Below are 18,479 nucleotides of genomic sequence, written 5' to 3'. Positions count from 1 at the left end.
CATCTCAATAGCATCCTTCACTCTCATAATCAGTCTAAAGACATTATCCACTTAGTGGAGATGAGCTGAGGGGCTGCAGGGGATACGTTGACTGCGTAACAGAGTTAGTCTAATGGCCGCCAAAGAGGGACCAAGATGAGTTTCAGTAGGGTTGGAGGATGGGGGGGCTCTGTGGAGAGAGGGTGTCCCTATGGGCCTCCTAATCTAATGCTTGCGTGGAGGTTTTGATATCACACTCATTTGGTGACAACAGCTTTTATAAGCTCTGTTGACAAGGTGCAGCCTAATGCAAACAGCCATTCATCTGCCCCGAGGCACTCAGAGAAAAGCTGATGAGTACAAACTGAGTATGAGAGAATGGCAATGTGTTTTGATGTGTGACTAAAGAGCACCTTTTACAAATTAAAAATAGTTGTATTCATTATAGTGTTTTAAATATGGACAATGGTTGTTAATTGGCAGGTGAAGCAAAAAATACTTAAGTGGGCCTTGAAATACAAGAGCAAAACACATTGTACATCCCCCATCTGGGGAGTCATCATTTACTGGTAACTGTCAACACTTTGAAGCTGAAACCTTTTATTACCCTTGAAAATTACCACAAACGTATGGCCACTCACGCGCATTTTCATAAGACAAGTACAAACCATCTCTTTCCCGATGGAGTAATGGAGACTCAATAAAAATGAACAGCAGGAACACAGTAACATCTCCAAAGGAACATCAAAAGCAACGCAAAGTACTTTTGCAGAAAGGTATTTTTGGTTTGCTAAAATGAAGTAAAGTGTTCAAATTGTGGCTAAAAGAGCTGCAGTATTCAATTAAACATTGTGATTCTCTGATGGAGGTTATATTTCATGGGTTTTATTCATTTATGTGGGAAATATGGAGACATAATTTAAAAATCCTTCCTGTTTGTGTCATATATAAGTGCTAAGATTCTTGACCCACAAACTTTTATTATTAACAAGACCGACTGGTACAAAATTCACTGCCTTAATATTAAAATATGTAAAATTATAAAAATACTCAAATACACTACATAAATATTGGTTTACTCAATGAATTTGATGAAAACTCGCTGTTTAACTAATATTTTTAAGTTGCATAAACTCAACATTTTAAGGCAACCAGGTAACTTATTTTTTCAAATTGAACCAACAATCTTTTACAGTGAGGTTGCACAAATCAAAGAGTTTAGACTGTTTGGTCCAGTTGCACAGACACGGCTTAGCTTAAGCAAGGACTATGCGTTAGTTGAAATAAGATATTTATCCCGCTTTTATAAAAAAATCAGTGAGATTCAGATTATTTCTCTTAGGTTTAAACCATGTATTACGTTGCAGTTCCTGATAAAGATGCAGGCTAACTGGCAAATAAATAAACCAAATTGTACTTGCATTTGGTGCTTGGTGAGTGTTCATTTTGGACCTTGGGTACAGCGGTACATTGCCCTGGTGTTTTACATTCATCACATCATCAAGAGCGTGTAGCTTAACTCCTGCTTCAAATCTAGTCATTGCCAAAGACATCGCGTAGTTGGACCAAATGTTTTGTCTGAGCCGATGCTTTTCTTAATTTAGCTATATGCAGAAAGATTGAGAAATAAATAACAAATAAAAGGTAGCACACGCATTGACACATGTACAATCCAAGAAAATTGGGACTCTATAAAGACCATGTGAAGTCAGACAAGAGCTGAGAGATCTATCGGTCACAATTGTGATCACAGCTGTAAGTGATAGCAGGCAGACACATGCCCACAAAGACATCAGCATTGACCCACCAAGTTCCCCTTCAGCCTTTCTCAGTGAGACCTCTGCATTGTCAATCACAATAGCAGAGCAATGCACCGCTTTGTCCAGAAACAAATGAGACAAGTGAATGCATGGCTTCAAACCTGTGTCCAAAATCAGCAGAGCATTCTGATAGCCCAGCGCAGACCAAGGCCACCTACATGGTTTTATAGAGTCCTCAGGGCAATAGCATCGGCTCTGCCAATGAACTCAACGGGTTCTGCATGGAGGTGGTGCTGTTGTTTTCAAATAATTGGCTGTAGCTCTGGTTGACTCACGTTTGTGGTTGAGATTGGACACCTTTGTTTTGGAGGCGCTTGTGGTGTCCAAAAAGATGCTCCTTCTATACTGGGGGCTTTCAAACTGTTCTAAAACACTCCAGCATTGAACATTTTGATGTTTTTTATTTGCCACAACATTTTCAACTAATGGGTTAACAAATTTGGAAAGGTTGGGGAGAACCCTTTTTTATTTCTGCATTTGGTAGACGCTTATCCAAAGTAACTTACAGTGCACTTATTTAAGTAGTATGTGTTTTATAAATAAAATGAACCCATGACCTTTTGCACCATTGATGCAATGATCTTGCAATTGCACTACAGGAACAATATTGTCCAGATTTGACAAATCCCGTAATGATTTAGAATGTCATTCTATGCTGTGTAAGACTACAGTATTTTCTCTGGAATTGCAAGCCAAACCTGTTATATGGAAATGTGCTGTACTTTAGGTACAGTCTGAGGTTTGAAACATCTTGTTCTAAAAGCTACACATTGCATTCAAGTTCACTTAATGCACGAACGCAGGACAACATATGGTTAGTTAAACAATAAAACAATTAGGCATTTTAAAAATGACTATCAATGGATATGGAACAATGCACAGTCTGTGCTAAAACAGGAGGAAATGTGGTTTGCAGCTTTGAAAGCAAAATATCAACATTTCTAATAAGACTTGCATTCATTCTTTTGTTTGATACATACATTGATTTATATTGTAAAAGTCTGTTCTCTGGAAACCTAACAAACTAAAACCTGTTAGCAGCAGCTACCATCTGACATACAGAAAAATCCACAGAACTTTTTGTTTTGTATTTGTTTTCCAATAATGTTTAATTAAGCACCTGCCATTTACCATAAATATGTAAATTCAAACTAAAAAATCAAACTTTCACATCTGTAGGCTATATGAGGCAAAAATGCTCCAGCTATGAATTGACAAAACCAAGAAAAAATTGGAATCATGAAAAACATTTTCAGTAAACCGCTTCTAGTAAAAAAAACCTATAAACAGAGTCATTTTAATAGGGTCATTTACTTTTAACAATTGATGCAACAGCATTCGGTTCCTTGTCATACAAATGAAAGATCCCAAATGTAAATACACACTCATTTGAAATTCTCTCCCTGTGGTTCCAATGAAGTGCTCAGGGCACATCGGGTTTCTTATTTACCCACTTTTTTTATTTGTGTCATATAAACACAAACAGATTAGATAATAGAGATAAGGGAGTATGGGATTAATTTTGAAGTAGCTCATTAGCACGTGGCTAGCCATGGTAATTAGGTTTGCTTTTCCCAATGGCCTCTAGTTATATTGGAGTGTGGCAGCTGTTTGTACAACCCCCTCCTCACTGCTTGATAAGTGACTGTCAATCAAACGTGTTTGAGTTTGGTGGGGTAACATCTGTGACTGTGTCAGAAGTGCTCCATAGCAACAGTAACCAGTTAGTAGGAATCATGTGCTGCAATTACATCCATTCAGGCACCAAAATGATAATCCACTACAGTGTACAAGCTGAAAAACAAAACAACAAGCTTTATAACAAAAACATCCTGAAGGATAAAAACTAATACCATCTACAAAATTGAAAAGTAAATATAATAAAACTAAATATTTACATCCATCATACAGACTTTTGCTGAAATATCTTTGAAAAGATTAACATCTGAACCAAAAAAATTTCTAATATAAATACAGAAGAAAAACTTGCATTGGTTCATTAGTATAAAAAGAACATTAGTAAGATCTAAAGTCATTTTTAATGAATCATGACATTGTCATTCACCAAATGTTAACGTAGAACAAAGAGAACAAAACAGCAGCATATTTATACTGAAATAAAGGAAGCAAGATGTGAAAAATAATATATATTCAATACAAAAATATATATTATTAACCACTGATACGTAAGAATCTGCTATAGTGCAGAACACATTCCAAACATTTGAACAGTTATTTATTTCACATCACATTCAACACAGCCAAACGTAGCAGCTTGATGTCAAAATGCTTCATTCCTATAAACAAATAGAAAATGTTTTACAAATGGTCCATCTCCATAACAGCACGTTTGATTTATTTATTCCTTTGATCAATCAGTTTATCGGAGAACTCTTATGAGGTCCAGACTGATACGATTCCTCTGGTGATCAACATGTTTGACCATCACCTCCACCCGTTCGCCTGGACCGAGAGCTAGGCTGTGTCTTTTTTTGTCATTTGGAAGTTTATCAGAAGTGATAAATCGCTTCGGGATGAGCCCGCTACGACCAACTCCTATGTCCACGAAGGCTCCAAATAACGCAGCATTCGTTACGCGCCCGGTTAGAACCATCCCCTCATACAGGTCACCCATAGACACGATTTCTTTCTTGAAATCTGCCTGCTCGAAATCTAAATGGAGAAGAAAAACATAATTTAGAGAAGAAAGAAGGATGAAAATCGAGAAAACTGTGACATGATCTGAGACCTCCAAAGTTAGAGATCAGAAATTGCCAGGCCTCTCAAACCTCTTCCTTCTCACTTCTTCTAGTCTGTTTTTGAGAGATTTTCTTTGGGAGGTGCTTTTAACATAAACACAGTCTCTCAGCAGGCCCTGCAGTCCAGGAAACATTCATCTCTGATTATTCTTATCCGGGACACCTTACCTTACAGCACAGCTCACATGGCAGATATTTATACAGCTGGCTACAGAGCAGGACTCATCAGGCTTCTAAGCAGGGGAAGTGAGCCTACAGCAATCTGATGAGAAACCTAGTGTCCCATCTACTGCACAACACCCTGACCCACCCCAAGTGACATCTTATCCTCTGGAACGCCCATCAAACGTTGCAAACATTGCAAAATGGACAGATTATGTGTCCTAATGTGTGATAAAGCATGCTCAATCAGATATGATCAAAGCGCTTTTGTGGCACAAAACATGTGCTTCAGAAAACTTTTTCTTTTAAACTAACCACATCATATTTTGGGATTGAATTATGCCTACAATATCTACAAACAGCATTTTCTCCCCCACCAGAGTTCCATTGTTAATTCGACTTTAACGAACAGCGCCATCATCATCTTTCCAAGTGCGGAAAATAAAACTCCATCCCGTTACCAAAGAAAACCTTCCCTCTGCATATAATGAACTCCGTTCCCCAACCCTTAAAACACGTTAAGACATTCGTCTCAATTATGATCCTGTCATCTTTAATGAAACGTAACATTTACTATCAACACCCGCAGAAGAAAAACAATGTCTTCTCAGATGTCTGAACGTAACATTAAAACCAGAAGAGGCGTTTGTTGTTTGGTAGTTTTTATTCACTCCGAAAGAGAGTGGCGGGGGATTTTAGCGCTGGGATCAAGGGTGTTCTGCGTTGCTTTTTAAAGTTGCTTTTTCTCTCATTAATGATATATCTGTCGGCAGGTCTGCTTTAATAACGCGGGTCTTCCCCCGGTTTACGCGGCGAGACTTCAAAAGCCTGGAGCGCCGCCCTGTCATCTCTCAGACAAGAGACGGACTCAGGGGAGACAGGAGAACCGCTTAGAAAAAAAGAGAAAGAAAGAGAAGCCAGCATTGTCTCTGATGTGTGTGTGTTGCAGTTGTGTTGGGAAAGTATTTTGATCTGTCAACTTTGGTTTGTGTTATGCTAAGTTGGTTTTATGCGCAAAAGCACGTTGTATGACGCTACCAACATTAAAAAGCTCAAATTATTCATGCAATTATTTTGTAACTTACCGTCTGTCTATAAGTGTTGTGACATTTGTAAACAAAACAAACATAACAATATATTGTGATATATAGTGTTATCGTGATATATTATGTAACCCAATATTATATATAATGTGATATATTATGTAACCTCATGTAACCCAACCCTACAAAAGCATGCGTGTTATATTTTGTTTTTTCTTTCAAATTGAGTCCAATGTTTTCCTGTCTTTTCTAAATATCTGTATCCAAACACTAGGGTTAAACTGTGGGCAGTGTGGGTGTCACTGATAGAGTCTTACCCTGGCGAATGTCAAAACCGGGAGGCTGAGTGAGCCCGTCCACGATAAGCTGAAGCGTCTCAGGTGTGGTGTTCAAAGATTTGGCCAGGACATCAAGACCACTGCTCTTAACACTGTTCTTCACACTGTGCCTGAGAGAATCACTGCCCATCATATCCAAACTGCTCCCAATCTGAGACAAGAACCTGCATGAACAGACAAAGGTGGAGGAATAAATGAAAAAAGTGCATTTGATTTCATTTGAAACCTTAGTTTGTGAGCAACACACCACAGCATCAGAATCAAGTGTGTGGAAAGGTAGGGAGGTCTGCTGAGGTCCATGGGAAATGGTGTCTTAATGAATGGCTTTTTAATAGCCCTTCGCAGAGCCCTGCACACGTGGAGGAACTCCCCTGACGCCGGCGAGGAGCCTGAAGGCCGCCGCACAAGAGCGGAGGAGAGGAAAGATAGGAGATAGCAGAGGGGAGGTGAGGCTAATTATGTCCTAAATCTTGATTTCTAGAGTCCCAGAGATGAAAACTCTGTCTCCCTCGATAAATCTAACGGCTTTGAGAGTATCATACAGTACGTTAGAGCTAAGGCTTGAGCAGTGAATCAGGAACTCGCTTACAGACCAAACACATCCAGCAAAAAAAAAGATCCAGATAGGACCAATTTCTTGGCACAAGCTATAAACTCTGGCTCATGATGACTACATGTACTCAGAAACTGACAGCGATGAAGTGCTTAGACTACAGTATTATTTTGTGCTGCGTAAGGAAAATAAAAATGAACAGAAAATTAATTAATTTCAAATTGTGATTATGAATCGTTGAGCTTAAATATATAAATATGGCCATTTAAGAGGGACAGTTCACCCAAAAATAAAAGTTCTGTCATGAATTATTCACCCTCTAGATGTTCCAAATCTGTCTAACTATATGCTGCTGTTTGTTGAACACAGAGAAAGATATTTGGACGAATGCTTGTAAACAAACAGTTATTTGAACCCATTGACTACCATAGTAGGAAAAATTACAGAACTGTACCACATTCTTCAAAATATCTTCTATTGTGTTCAACAGAACAAATATTGTTTTCCCACTATGGTAGTCAATGGGGTCAAAGAACTGTCTGGTTATAAGCATTCTTCCAAATATGTTTCTTTGTGTTCATCAGAACAAAGGCAAGTATACAGATTTAGAAAAACTCAAAGTATATGATGACAGAATTTTCATTTTTGGGTGAACTGTTCCTTTAAAGATCAGGGTCACACAACATTCTGTTATGGGGTAACACGTATGAAATAAAAAATATCGGTAAAACCATACTGTTGTCAAAATAATATCAAATATTCAGACATTTACCTCTCATTTACCTTCAGATTAAAGTGTTTTTAGAGTCAACGTGAAACAAAAGTTTTTGTATTCTTCCAAATTGTGACGTTTAACGGAAGAATGACTTCTGGAATGAGAACAAATGTAGGGAGGAGCTTAATTTGTCCTTTGTTAATTTATTGGATCTTTGGAAGTTGGAAGCCTGGCGATTGGACAATTAAAACAACCCCACCCCCAGGATGAGAAATACATCATGCATTGAAAAACAGAAGGGGGGTTCATAAATTAGAAAGACAGAAATATGGATAAATGATGTACAGTAATCGCTATAATATTCAGTAATTTTTTTAAAGAAATTTTGATTTCATGGTGACTAAGATCACTCTACTGTTTAAGTCTACTGATTATAAGTAATGCTATATTTTAAATATCATTATATTAATATATATGGCCAAATTTCAGACTACACTACTGTTCAAAAGATTAGGATCACATATTCGTTCCTTATTAATATTCTGTAAAATAATAAAAACATCATAATAATAGCTACAATTTGCCTTGTTTTTTGCAGAATTTGCAATCTATCCGCCAGTTTCTCCGGGTCTCACCCAGGGAAGCTTTTAAACAGTCCCACAGTAGTTTTATCAATGCAGAGCTCTTATGTGTGGAGGTCTACCAGAAGCTAAGTCGGAGACACATAACGTTTATGTCGTAACCGCTGAAACAGTCTATAATGGGGGTTCTCAAACCTGTTCCTCGCGATCCCCGCTCCGCATATTTTGTACGTTTCTCTTATCCGGCTTTAGAGGTTTGTTTAATATGACCGTAAGTGCTCTGCGAAGTGGATATCACTGGATATTCTGACATGATTCCAGTTTGTAAGGAGCGTATACGTTTCATTTGAAGGGCATTGAAGCGCACAAGACGTGACCCTTCACATTTGTAGAACGTTTTGTCTGTGTGGGTGAAGTAAAACAAATCTCAAAACTGTGCCCTTAAACTTCAGCTTCAACTTCATGTTCTGTGTGCAGGGAGTAGAGATCAATGAACACTGTCTAGAGACCATGTCAATCAGAACACATTTCGTTCATGAAGCGATCTTCTAATGAGCCGGTGATTTGTATTAGGTGTGTTAAACAAGATAGAGACGCAAAATATGCAGAGCGAGGATTCGCGAGAACAGATATATAAGCAAATGCTTTTTGAGCAAATCGTTTTTAAGATCGCAAAATACATTTAAGTCAAGTGATCTAAACTTTTGAACAGTAATGTACATGAGGCCTAAATAAGTAATTCAATACAAGAAAGAATGTAAAGACTTATCCTGCCTCCATAAAATCGAAATGCTACTCTCTACGCAAAGCACACTAATGGGCAACATAACCTATACAGTGCCATACATCATGTCCTGGAGTGGGCAACAAGCTTGTGGCAAGGACTTTGAGAGAGGTCAAGCTGTCCAGGGGTGGCTGAGGAATGCTGGGGTCCAGGGGTATTATTGGAATGTGAGTTTTGGCATGGGGAGTGAGCGGACCTGCTGAGCCAGCTTGCTGATGGATGGACGTCATCGTGACAGCCTGACGCCAGCCAGCGCAGCTGTCCTCTGTGTGACTGACAGGGCAGGTGGGTTCAAGCCCCACCCATTTCCTGCTGCAGACAGGGGGCCTGACAGCAACAGCAAAAGGCAAATCATCTCACACTCACTCTTTTGTACGCAGGCTGACAATTCTGCACTGTCCCGAGCTCCAGCGGATAAACGCAGATGCATGTACATATGAATCATTGTGCCTTCCTGACTCACCCTGCTGATAAATAAAGTGTACACTTGACAGGAGGGATGCTGATAGGTTATGCGTTTATAGAAAGATCCACATCAACAATAAAAATTCTGTCATCATGTATTAAAAACCTGTATATGAGAAATATTTTGAGAAATGTCTCAGTGGTTTTGTGAAAATGGGGGCCGAAATTCTTCAAAACATCTTTTGTGTTCTGGAGAAGAAAGAAAGTTACATGATTACATGAAGGCAAATAAATGATGAAAGAATTCTCACGGAAGGCGTTGCTAAGTTAAAGGGATAGTTCACCCAAAAATTTAAATTCTGTCATCGTTTACTCATCCTCTTGTCATTTCGAACCTCTATGACTTCCTTCCTTTCTTCCTTCCTTCCGCAGAACACAAGAGAAGATATATTGAAGAATGTTGATAACCGAACAGCGGTGGCACCCATCGACATCTATACCAGTGCAAATGAATGGCTACCATCGCTGTTAGGTCAACAACATTTTTCCCTTTAAGCTATGGTCCCATTGTATGTACAGGATATGGAAATTTTCACCTGTTTGACCATGAACCAGGTGAAAATCATCCATTTGATCTATTCAAAAAGTAATATTGCACCTTTCGCTGACAAGCTGAGGTATGATAGGACCAGCGAGCGCCACTACTTATGTTAGCAGCACATAACCAGTCTATTTTTCAATAGTAACGTGAGATGATACAGAAGTTCAATGGCTTTCATGCTTACTTTGAAACAACCAACAGTTTTAGAACAGAACTAGGTCTGGTGAAACAAAAAAATTATAGTCTCTGTTGGGTCTCAGAGTTATGAGGTGATGAAAATGCAAAGGGTAACAGACATGCACGTTTAGCTGATGAATTCCAGCTTTTCAAGCAGATCAATGTGGCCGTTTTTGTAATGCAGACCGAAGTCATTCAATGCATGTTATGAAGGCCAAAACAACGACAACAATTGAGCTGTAATGACAAATCTGGTAAATCAAATTTCATCGCACATAATCTCTTACTCAATGTCCTGAGAACACCGGCACTTCACACATGTACCTGTGCCCAGTACTTGTACCAATTGCAACAAATTACTTAATCGCTCATGCTATCCAAAAGCAACTACATTTCGTTCTCCAGTGGTCCTCCCAAGATTTCCGTAATATTCATAAGGGACGCTATGCCGCTCTCCAGCTGTCCATGAGCAGTGCCAGAGTAGGCAGCAGAGAGAGAGAGAGAGAGAGAGAGAGAGAGAGAGAGAGAGAGAGAAGGTGGAGAGCTGAACTTTGAGTGATTTATGAACAGCTACACTGTAAGTGTGTTGGTGGCGGGTGATTGGCCCGGGGGCTCAGGTTTCTGGAGGGGGTCTCAGCTGGGCTTATGTTTCCCTCTGGTGTGTTAGTGTTTAGGGGTACCAGGGCCGCTGCTCTCTTGGATCGGGGAGAACGGAGTCTGCCTTATCCTCCGGGCATAATGAAAAGCAGCTATGGCGAGGAGCAGCGCAGAGGAGGCCTCGGTTCCACACGCCGTAAGCTGCTGGGTGGGCCCACAGATAGAGGCTATCCAGACACAATGATTCTGCTTTAGTTCTTTAGTGTGTGGTCCCCTCAAGTGCATTTTTTATCATTAGGGAATGTAAGAAGTAAAAATTGGTGACATTTGATATAATTTCTCAGCTTATTCAGAGATTTCGGCCAGATCTGTTGTAACAAATGTGGCGTTCACGTCGTGACGGAATTGCCGCAATTGCTAGATGACAACTCTTTCACATCTTTTGCACAAAAATGCTGCTGGTTTCTGTGTTTAATTTGGTGCTCGGCTGACGGATCTGTGATGACACGCTACTGTATAACCTGCTTACACAGCACACTGTAGTCACTGTTAACAACGAGTTTTGAGAAGATACTAAAACATTTAAAGTAAAAAGATGAAATGGTCAAAAGTTTACATTTATAGTAATTAATTAACTCTTCTATTTGTAAGATTAATAAATAAATGTATTTACCGCTGTGCAATTTGACACAGTCAATGTCAACCTGAGCTAAAATATATTTTTAAATGATGGTATTAAGGAAGCTTAAAGTCATAGTTCACCCAAAAATAAAAATTCTGTCATCATTTACTCACCCTCGTGGTATTTCATGACAATTACTTTATTTATTCTGCAGAACAAAAAAGAAGATTTTTTAAACAATGTTGGTAAACGAACAACAATGGCACCAATTCACTTCTATTGTATTGACACAAAACCAAGTCAATGAGTGCCAGTGTTGTTTGGTTTTGGAGTTATTTACATGTTCCAAAGATAATACTTAAATCCTATAGAGGATCCATGACGGGGTCAGCGCTGCATATTGTGAACGCATATTTGTGTGTGTATGTGTGGGAAGTGATTCCAAGTGGTGAGGCTTAGGATATCAAGTTCATCACATTAGAGCAACATGATCCACCATTACCGTCTGCTGGCCCACGCTTTGCAAAGCGCCCATCGTGCAACAAAATCACTCACAAAATGGAGGAAGACAAGCTGCATGTTTTCACAAGCAAAACGTGTGACTGATTTAAGCCACCTTCTGTACCAACTTCAATACTAACCACACACGCCAGTGGACAAACCAGTTTTAGTTGTTTTGTATTCAGATAGTATAATGAATTCAATTACATTTTAATGAATAATTACATTTTAAGTTGAATAGTTAATGTTGTCTTTCAAAATGCTGTGAAAATATTTCAGATGAAATGTTCTACATTTATGCATATCTGTACAAATATCTATATTTAGTTTATCAGTCAAAATATAAAGGCTAAAAATCTACTGTAGTATCAGAGATTGCTGTACACAAGAATGCACCACCACTATAGTGCATAGAAAACATTCTGGCAGAGAAATACATTGTCATTTTAATACTGTGCACATTTTCCAACAATGAACCACAATGTTTTTTTAAATTTGAATAAAAACCATGATTGTGATTTTTTGTTGTTCCAAAATCGTTTGAGAAAGACTGGCATTAATGACTTATATGTCCTCTCCTGTTTTGGGCAGCGAATTAGAGGAAGTGAAAAAGGAGATGGGCTGTCTATACTCTAATATGCGAGGGAAAGAGAATGAGCTGGTGAAACAGAGGACAAGTGATGAACACAGTTCAGAAATGGGTTACAGATTGTTGGGAATCTGTCAAGCTTGTCATCATCATTATAAGGCCATCGCTCAGACATTCTGCTCGCATCATTAGCCTCATGATTCCAGCCCTGGCTCAAGCTTGCAACACATTTGATACAATTTATTAGCAATACCCAGAATTCCTCCGAAGCACCCTAGAAACCACTTGTTTTAAGGCCGCTAGATTAGCTGGCCGCTACATTACCAACTCTGCACTGCTGGTGGCCATGTTTAATCGAATCCTGTTACTCCAAGAAAAATATGCCTGGCCTCATGATGACAATTGGAGTGGAGCAACGTCCATTAGCACAGCATTTGGTAACGATAGAGGATGGTGATAATACAGGGGACTGCGAGGGAGGCTTTTCTGCCTGGTTTAGTCGGAAATGAAGCCTAACTGAGAGAAATAAAAACAAACAGAAGGAGAGGAGAGGAGGGAGGATATGACAGGCTGATTATTCCTCCACTCCATGGCCCTAAGTGGCTTTATTAGACCTCTGACCCATGCAGGCGCCTTCGACGACAGATCGGGCGGACGGACAAGCGTGCCCTCACACATGGGTCACACATGCGGACACGTGCATATACAGTGGGGTTTAGACGTCTCAGACCACTAGCGAAACTACTTTAGTTTTAGATTATAACTTGAGAGCAAAGGGGGAAATCCAGGCTAATGCAATTTTACAATGATTTCAAACTTTCAAATGGCCTTACTCAGTCAATATTTAACATATCGAGGTTACATATTCACAGATTGTCTTAACATGTAGGTTTATTTTATATAGAAAATAAAGCGTATCTGCACAAGCACACGCACTGTGCTACATCCAACACTTAAACCTCTTGTTCAGTGGAAACGAAAGACGTGAGTAACACAAGGTGAATGAAAGTCTTTTTCCTAAATTACAGTTGCCATCAATGAATCAACTGAATTCCACAGCATCAGATTGCTGTGCCCAACATTCATATTCAATTTACAGAAAAAAGCCTCTTTCACATACACACACCGATTTCGATTTAACTTGCAGCTGTCATGCACGCAGGCGCATCCAAACCACAGGGCATCCGTGCGCACATCTTCTGGAAGCAACAGGCGCGAGTGTCAGATTGGAGTAGTCTAAACAGACTTGAGCAGCACAGCTGCAGGGAGAACTACATTCACTGCCAGAGAGTCCAGAGCACACGCTGAATGTGCTTTTCATATAAGTGGCAGCAGCTTGCACCACGGCCCTCTCGCACTGAGCAATACAGGACCAGATGCTCCCACTTGATGTAAACACGCACGCTACCACTTGGGTCAAGCCTTAAGCAGATCCAATGATCGACTGTAGTGGTGAAGTAATGCGATAGTTCGATGCCAAGCTCTGTTCTCACCTCAGGGCGATGCTGTAGGATTCTGGGTGGATGCAGGTTTGGTCCAGCGGGTTAAACTGGTTAGAGATGCTACCAGAGGCTTTGACTTTTCTTTTCCCAGCAGTCAGATTCTGAGGAACATCAAATTCTTTACTCCCCCCAGGCTTGTAACTGCATAAATCACAAGTACAAATACAGAGCAAAGGGGCTTAAAAGTTTTTAAGAATCCGGCCGAAGATTATTAAAGCTGTATTATAGTCTTATAAATATTTAAGCTACAAAAGGACCTGTAAAACAGCAAAGTTTAACATTGAAACATCACAGCATGAGAAAATAATTCAATACATGACAAAGGCAGACTGATACCTTAGCACCGTCTCAGGGTTAACCCTTATGAAGCCGGCACACTGCTGAAAGCTCTTAGGGCCCAGGCCTTTCACTAATTTGAGCTGCTCTCGGTTGAGAAAAGGTCCGTTTTTTTCTCTCCACTCCATGATGCTGCGAGCTCGACCTGCATTCAGACCTGCAACATGTCTGAAAATACAACAAGCCCAACTGACAAAACTCACTTGTACATTTAAAACTTAAAGACATCCGGCGTGTGTCTTAGTGTTTCTTGTGAAGCATATCTCTTTTGATTTGTACTCTAAGTTTTATTGTTATGTAGTTTGTTATTTGGACAAACAGTGCAAACCATGCAAAAAGCACTATAGAAATAAACTTGACTTCTGGATTTTACGAAAGTGACAATGAATTTGTTAGTTTGGTTTGCTATTTTCAAAATATAAAAAATCCAAGCTGCATGCACTGTACAAAAATTAAGGCCTCACATAAACATTTTCTAGTGGCTGGTTACATCTAGTCTTCAGATGGCTTAGTTAAAGGTAGAGCTGGGGAGATATATCGTCCCAGGATAGTTCACCGAAAAATAAAAACTCTTTTATCATTTACTGACCATCTTGTCATTTCTTTCTTCTGCAGAACACAAAAGAAGACATTTTGAAGAGGTTTGGTAACCAAACGACGGCGCTACCTATTCACTTGCATTGATTTTGTGTCCATCCCACAAAAGCGAACGAGTACCGCCGTTGTTTGGTTAAAAACATTCTTCAAAATATCTTCTTTTGTATTCTGCAGAAGAAAGAAATGACAAGATGGTCATACAGGTTTGAAATGACAAGAGTTCAATACATTTTTTTTATTTATATAGTGCTTTTCACAATGTGCATTGTTCCAAAGCAGCTTTTCAGGGGAAAATAGAAACCGAAAAACACAAAAAAGATAAAACACAGTTCATGGTGTTTATATAACATGTTAAATTATTCTAGTAAATAATATCTAATAAATGCAGTCACTTGAAATTAGAAGTCGAGGCTTTAACTTTTTCAGTGTGCAGTGAAACTTGAGCAAATATATAACCGATATTCTGTTAAAAGAAAATCCAAATTTTAACCCCTCAATCCCTCCGCTCAACCGCAAGTATCCAAAAGTCGTTTGCTTTTGGAATTACTCACTGCTTTATATGTCAATACTCTGCATTAACCGCACATCCTGGATAAAAAAAGTTTAACTTTAGAAGTCCACCCAAGGCTATGGAAATTCCTTTTCATACTGATGTAATCCCTACATGCTCACAAATGAGACGTCAGATATTAGTAAAAATATTGTGAACATTTTCCAACAGAATAACCAAGATCTCATAATCTTTTTGACCTTTTCATCCGAAACAGACAGCCATTGAGAAGTTTTTTTGCGACGCGGTGTGGGCAATTCGAAGTGGCAGCTCCACCGAAAGCAGCTATGTAAACACTATATGTCATCACATATAAATAAGGGTCGAATAATGCTGGAGCCATGAACACTGCTGTCTGGAGCTCTGGTACTGAGAGCTCATTTAAAGTCAGGTAAACAGATGACCTGATCCCGGACTACCTCACTTGCATTAACCCTGCCTACTAATGGCAACGTACAGCTTTGCGGCTCAGACTAGTGATGTGTGTGTGTGCAATAACTCAAAAGCCTTTAGAGTTAAATATAGAGGTCGCATTTCAACCTACTGCAGAACTACTGTATCGTTGAAAGATGAAAGTCTGCGTTCCCTCATCAATTTCTCTTTTAAACTTACTTAAGTAAACACGCCAAGCTCTATAGACTCAAGAATAATCTGTGCATGTGAAAACGAACGTTTCCAATGTGCATTGAATGGTATGTAAAAATGATCCAGATTTCATTCTGCGAGCGCTTTCCACACCACTGTTTTCCGAAGAGAATTACTCAAGAAATCCTACAAGAAATTAGGCAGAGCAGCTAGTAGGTTTACTTTCAGTACATAAACACTCCATGCATTTCGATCTTTGGGTAAGTTTATGTGACTAATATTTAAGGCTATATATCTTAATTTGAGACTATGTTGGGGAACAGCAATGTTTGTGTATGTAGATCACAATGTTTGTGTGTAGTGGGGACGTGAAGAAACGTTACGGTGCACACTTTTGAGCTTGTGTGCGGCGTGAAGGGTGTCAGACTAAACAGAGCGTTAAGCAGTAGTGGGGAGGCGAGTGAGAAGTTGCCATGTTGTGACTGTTGCTGGAAAGTATTTGGCCCCTACCTCATCAGCGTCTCTGAACAGATGTTGATGTCCACTCCCACGAAGCTCACACACTCCTGCACCACCCCGTCCAGCGCTGCCCTTAGCAAACTCTGTGACACGTCGTGCTGGAAAGAGTGACCATGGTCTTTACAGAAGTGTGCAAAATGGGAGGAACTTCACCATGACAATATTGCGTTAGCTTTTAAGCAGTCAAATTCTACAGTGTCGTTCTTAATATCAAGAGAGTCTAAACCCTTCTAATTTCTCAGCCATTAAGACGTCTCAATTATTTTTCACCAGGCCAATGCTGTGTCACTGGCGATCAAATGGTAACCTTAAATACTTTGCAGGGTTCATGCTGGTCCGAGAAATAAGAGAAACTGCAGAATAAAAAGGCGGTCGGTGGATCGCTTCGCCTCGAGAGACGCGGCGAGAAGGTCTGAGGCTGTTTTCGTTGGAAAGCATCTGTGACACTTCAAAGTCCTCTCACAGGGGTTTTCCATTAAGTGCAGGGAATTGATAAAGTTAATCCAGCCGAACTTTTCACACTTTGGAGGCGGTTTTCTAAAATGGAGATGGAATTCAAAGCATAGAAAACCACAAGGCCAAATCCAAAACGGACCAAAATTTGGAGCAAGCAGGGAATTCCGACAAGCCTTTGTCTGTCTGGCGTTGGGACCAGGATCCATATGGAGGACGTTACCAGTGTTGGAGACCTGGTTAGAATAATGTGCAATACTCCATTTGGGAGGATTCATTACGATGAAAGCTCCTATATTGACAAGAGTTTTATGTAATGACTGAGAACCCCTGTAGTGGCTTCGGAGGAAAACTCGACAATGTAACTTAATCAAAATGGGTTAATGAGTCCAGTCAATCCACATGAGGCAGGATAGGTAAAATACAAAAACAGCACTACCATGCTTCTTTAAACCATTTAAAAAGAATGATGGTTATTGAATAATGTTTGGCTAAACTGCACTATAATTAGACTTAAATGACTACAATCAAAGATATAAAGATTCAAAGCCCTTTTGATGAAGCTTTAAGCATGCAGGTAACTTTCACATCATCCCCCAGTTTTATGGTTACATAAAAGGGTGACATCCAAACTTCACAGAGGGAACATTAACAGGTCAAAAAAATGGATTCTCTAATTTTCTGTTTCATCCGGGGAAAATCCAACAGTTAGAACGGCCAAAGGTGAGCAATGACAATTTGTGGTGGAGTCTATGACATGCATTGCCTGTTCTGTTTACTTTCTGCAAATACATTTACACTGTAAGTATGTTTAAAGTTCTTTTTTTCTAACTGCCAGCGTGTTTTGTGTTTGTGTGATTACAAATTCACCATTCATACAGAATGAGAAGCCCTCGGTCCTCTTACAGCTAATTCAATATACACATTCAATCTCCCTTGCGCACACACACACACACACACAAAAACGCAGTCAAACGCTAACACTGGAACAGGTAGAAATAATAAACAAAGACATAGACGATATATTTCTCTCCTATTTAGACACAGTGGTTTACTTTGAGAAAGTGTTAACGTTATAGTCAAAGTTGGGAATGGGATGCCATGTACTAAGAAACTCTATCCTAATGCTTTTTGAGTTCCTTATTCTAGGATATGATACACATTTTATATGAACTTGCGTAGATGTATTGTATTAAATGTAGATGTAGAAGTATTAAAAAAGTGCTTGTCAACTTTGGACAGCAAATTTGGACATGCGAGGTTTCAGGAGGACAACAAGGAAATAGTGGATTATATTATATTCTGTTATACTATACCAAGACTGAATGTTAGCATCCCTCCACAGCAATTATGTTCCAGAGTGATGCAACGTACGGCTGAAATATTGTTATGCATTGAAATAAAACACAATACAGGACTGTAAAAATGTGGCCAGCAAGGCAAGGATGTCAAAGAGGTCTGAGAAGCAGATGTTCAGACAACACACAAAGAACACCCCGAAAACAAATATTGCGTTCTAGTGAAACCTGATCATGTAAACCTCATTAGCAGATCTGCCTGTTTGTACAGAAGACACATGTCCGTTGAGAGCAAAGCAAACCAAGACAAGGAAATGTTTGATAAATACTATAGAAAAATTGGTAAAACATAATACAATATAAATATATAAAAATAAAACACTATGTAATTAAATCAATCAAATTAGGGCACT

The 18,479-nt window shown here is 39.4% G+C and overlaps 1 protein-coding gene across 1 annotated transcript in view; it reads right to left on the bottom strand.

Annotated features, from left to right (window-relative positions):
- Positions 1 to 2,897: 2,897 nt before the first annotated feature.
- srbd1 (S1 RNA binding domain 1) overlaps positions 2,898 to 18,479 on the bottom strand; it is a 48,755-nt gene continuing 33,173 nt past the window's right edge. The window contains exons 17-21 of the mRNA XM_079472359.1: positions 16,307 to 16,413; positions 14,065 to 14,232; positions 13,720 to 13,869; positions 6,081 to 6,265; positions 2,898 to 4,472 (exon numbers count right to left, since the gene is read on the bottom strand). Coding sequence (XP_079328485.1) covers positions 4,180 to 4,472; positions 6,081 to 6,265; positions 13,720 to 13,869; positions 14,065 to 14,232; positions 16,307 to 16,413 — 903 coding nt within the window. The 3' untranslated portion in view covers positions 2,898 to 4,179. The remainder of the gene's footprint in view (positions 4,473 to 6,080; positions 6,266 to 13,719; positions 13,870 to 14,064; positions 14,233 to 16,306; positions 16,414 to 18,479) is intronic.

Source organism: Barbatula barbatula, assembly GCF_947034865.1.
Source record: "Barbatula barbatula genome assembly, chromosome: 14".
Lineage (NCBI taxonomy): Eukaryota > Metazoa > Chordata > Actinopteri > Cypriniformes > Nemacheilidae > Barbatula > Barbatula barbatula.
The sequence above is the reverse complement of the archived record's forward strand: the minus strand, read 5'-3'. Positions and strand labels throughout refer to the sequence as shown.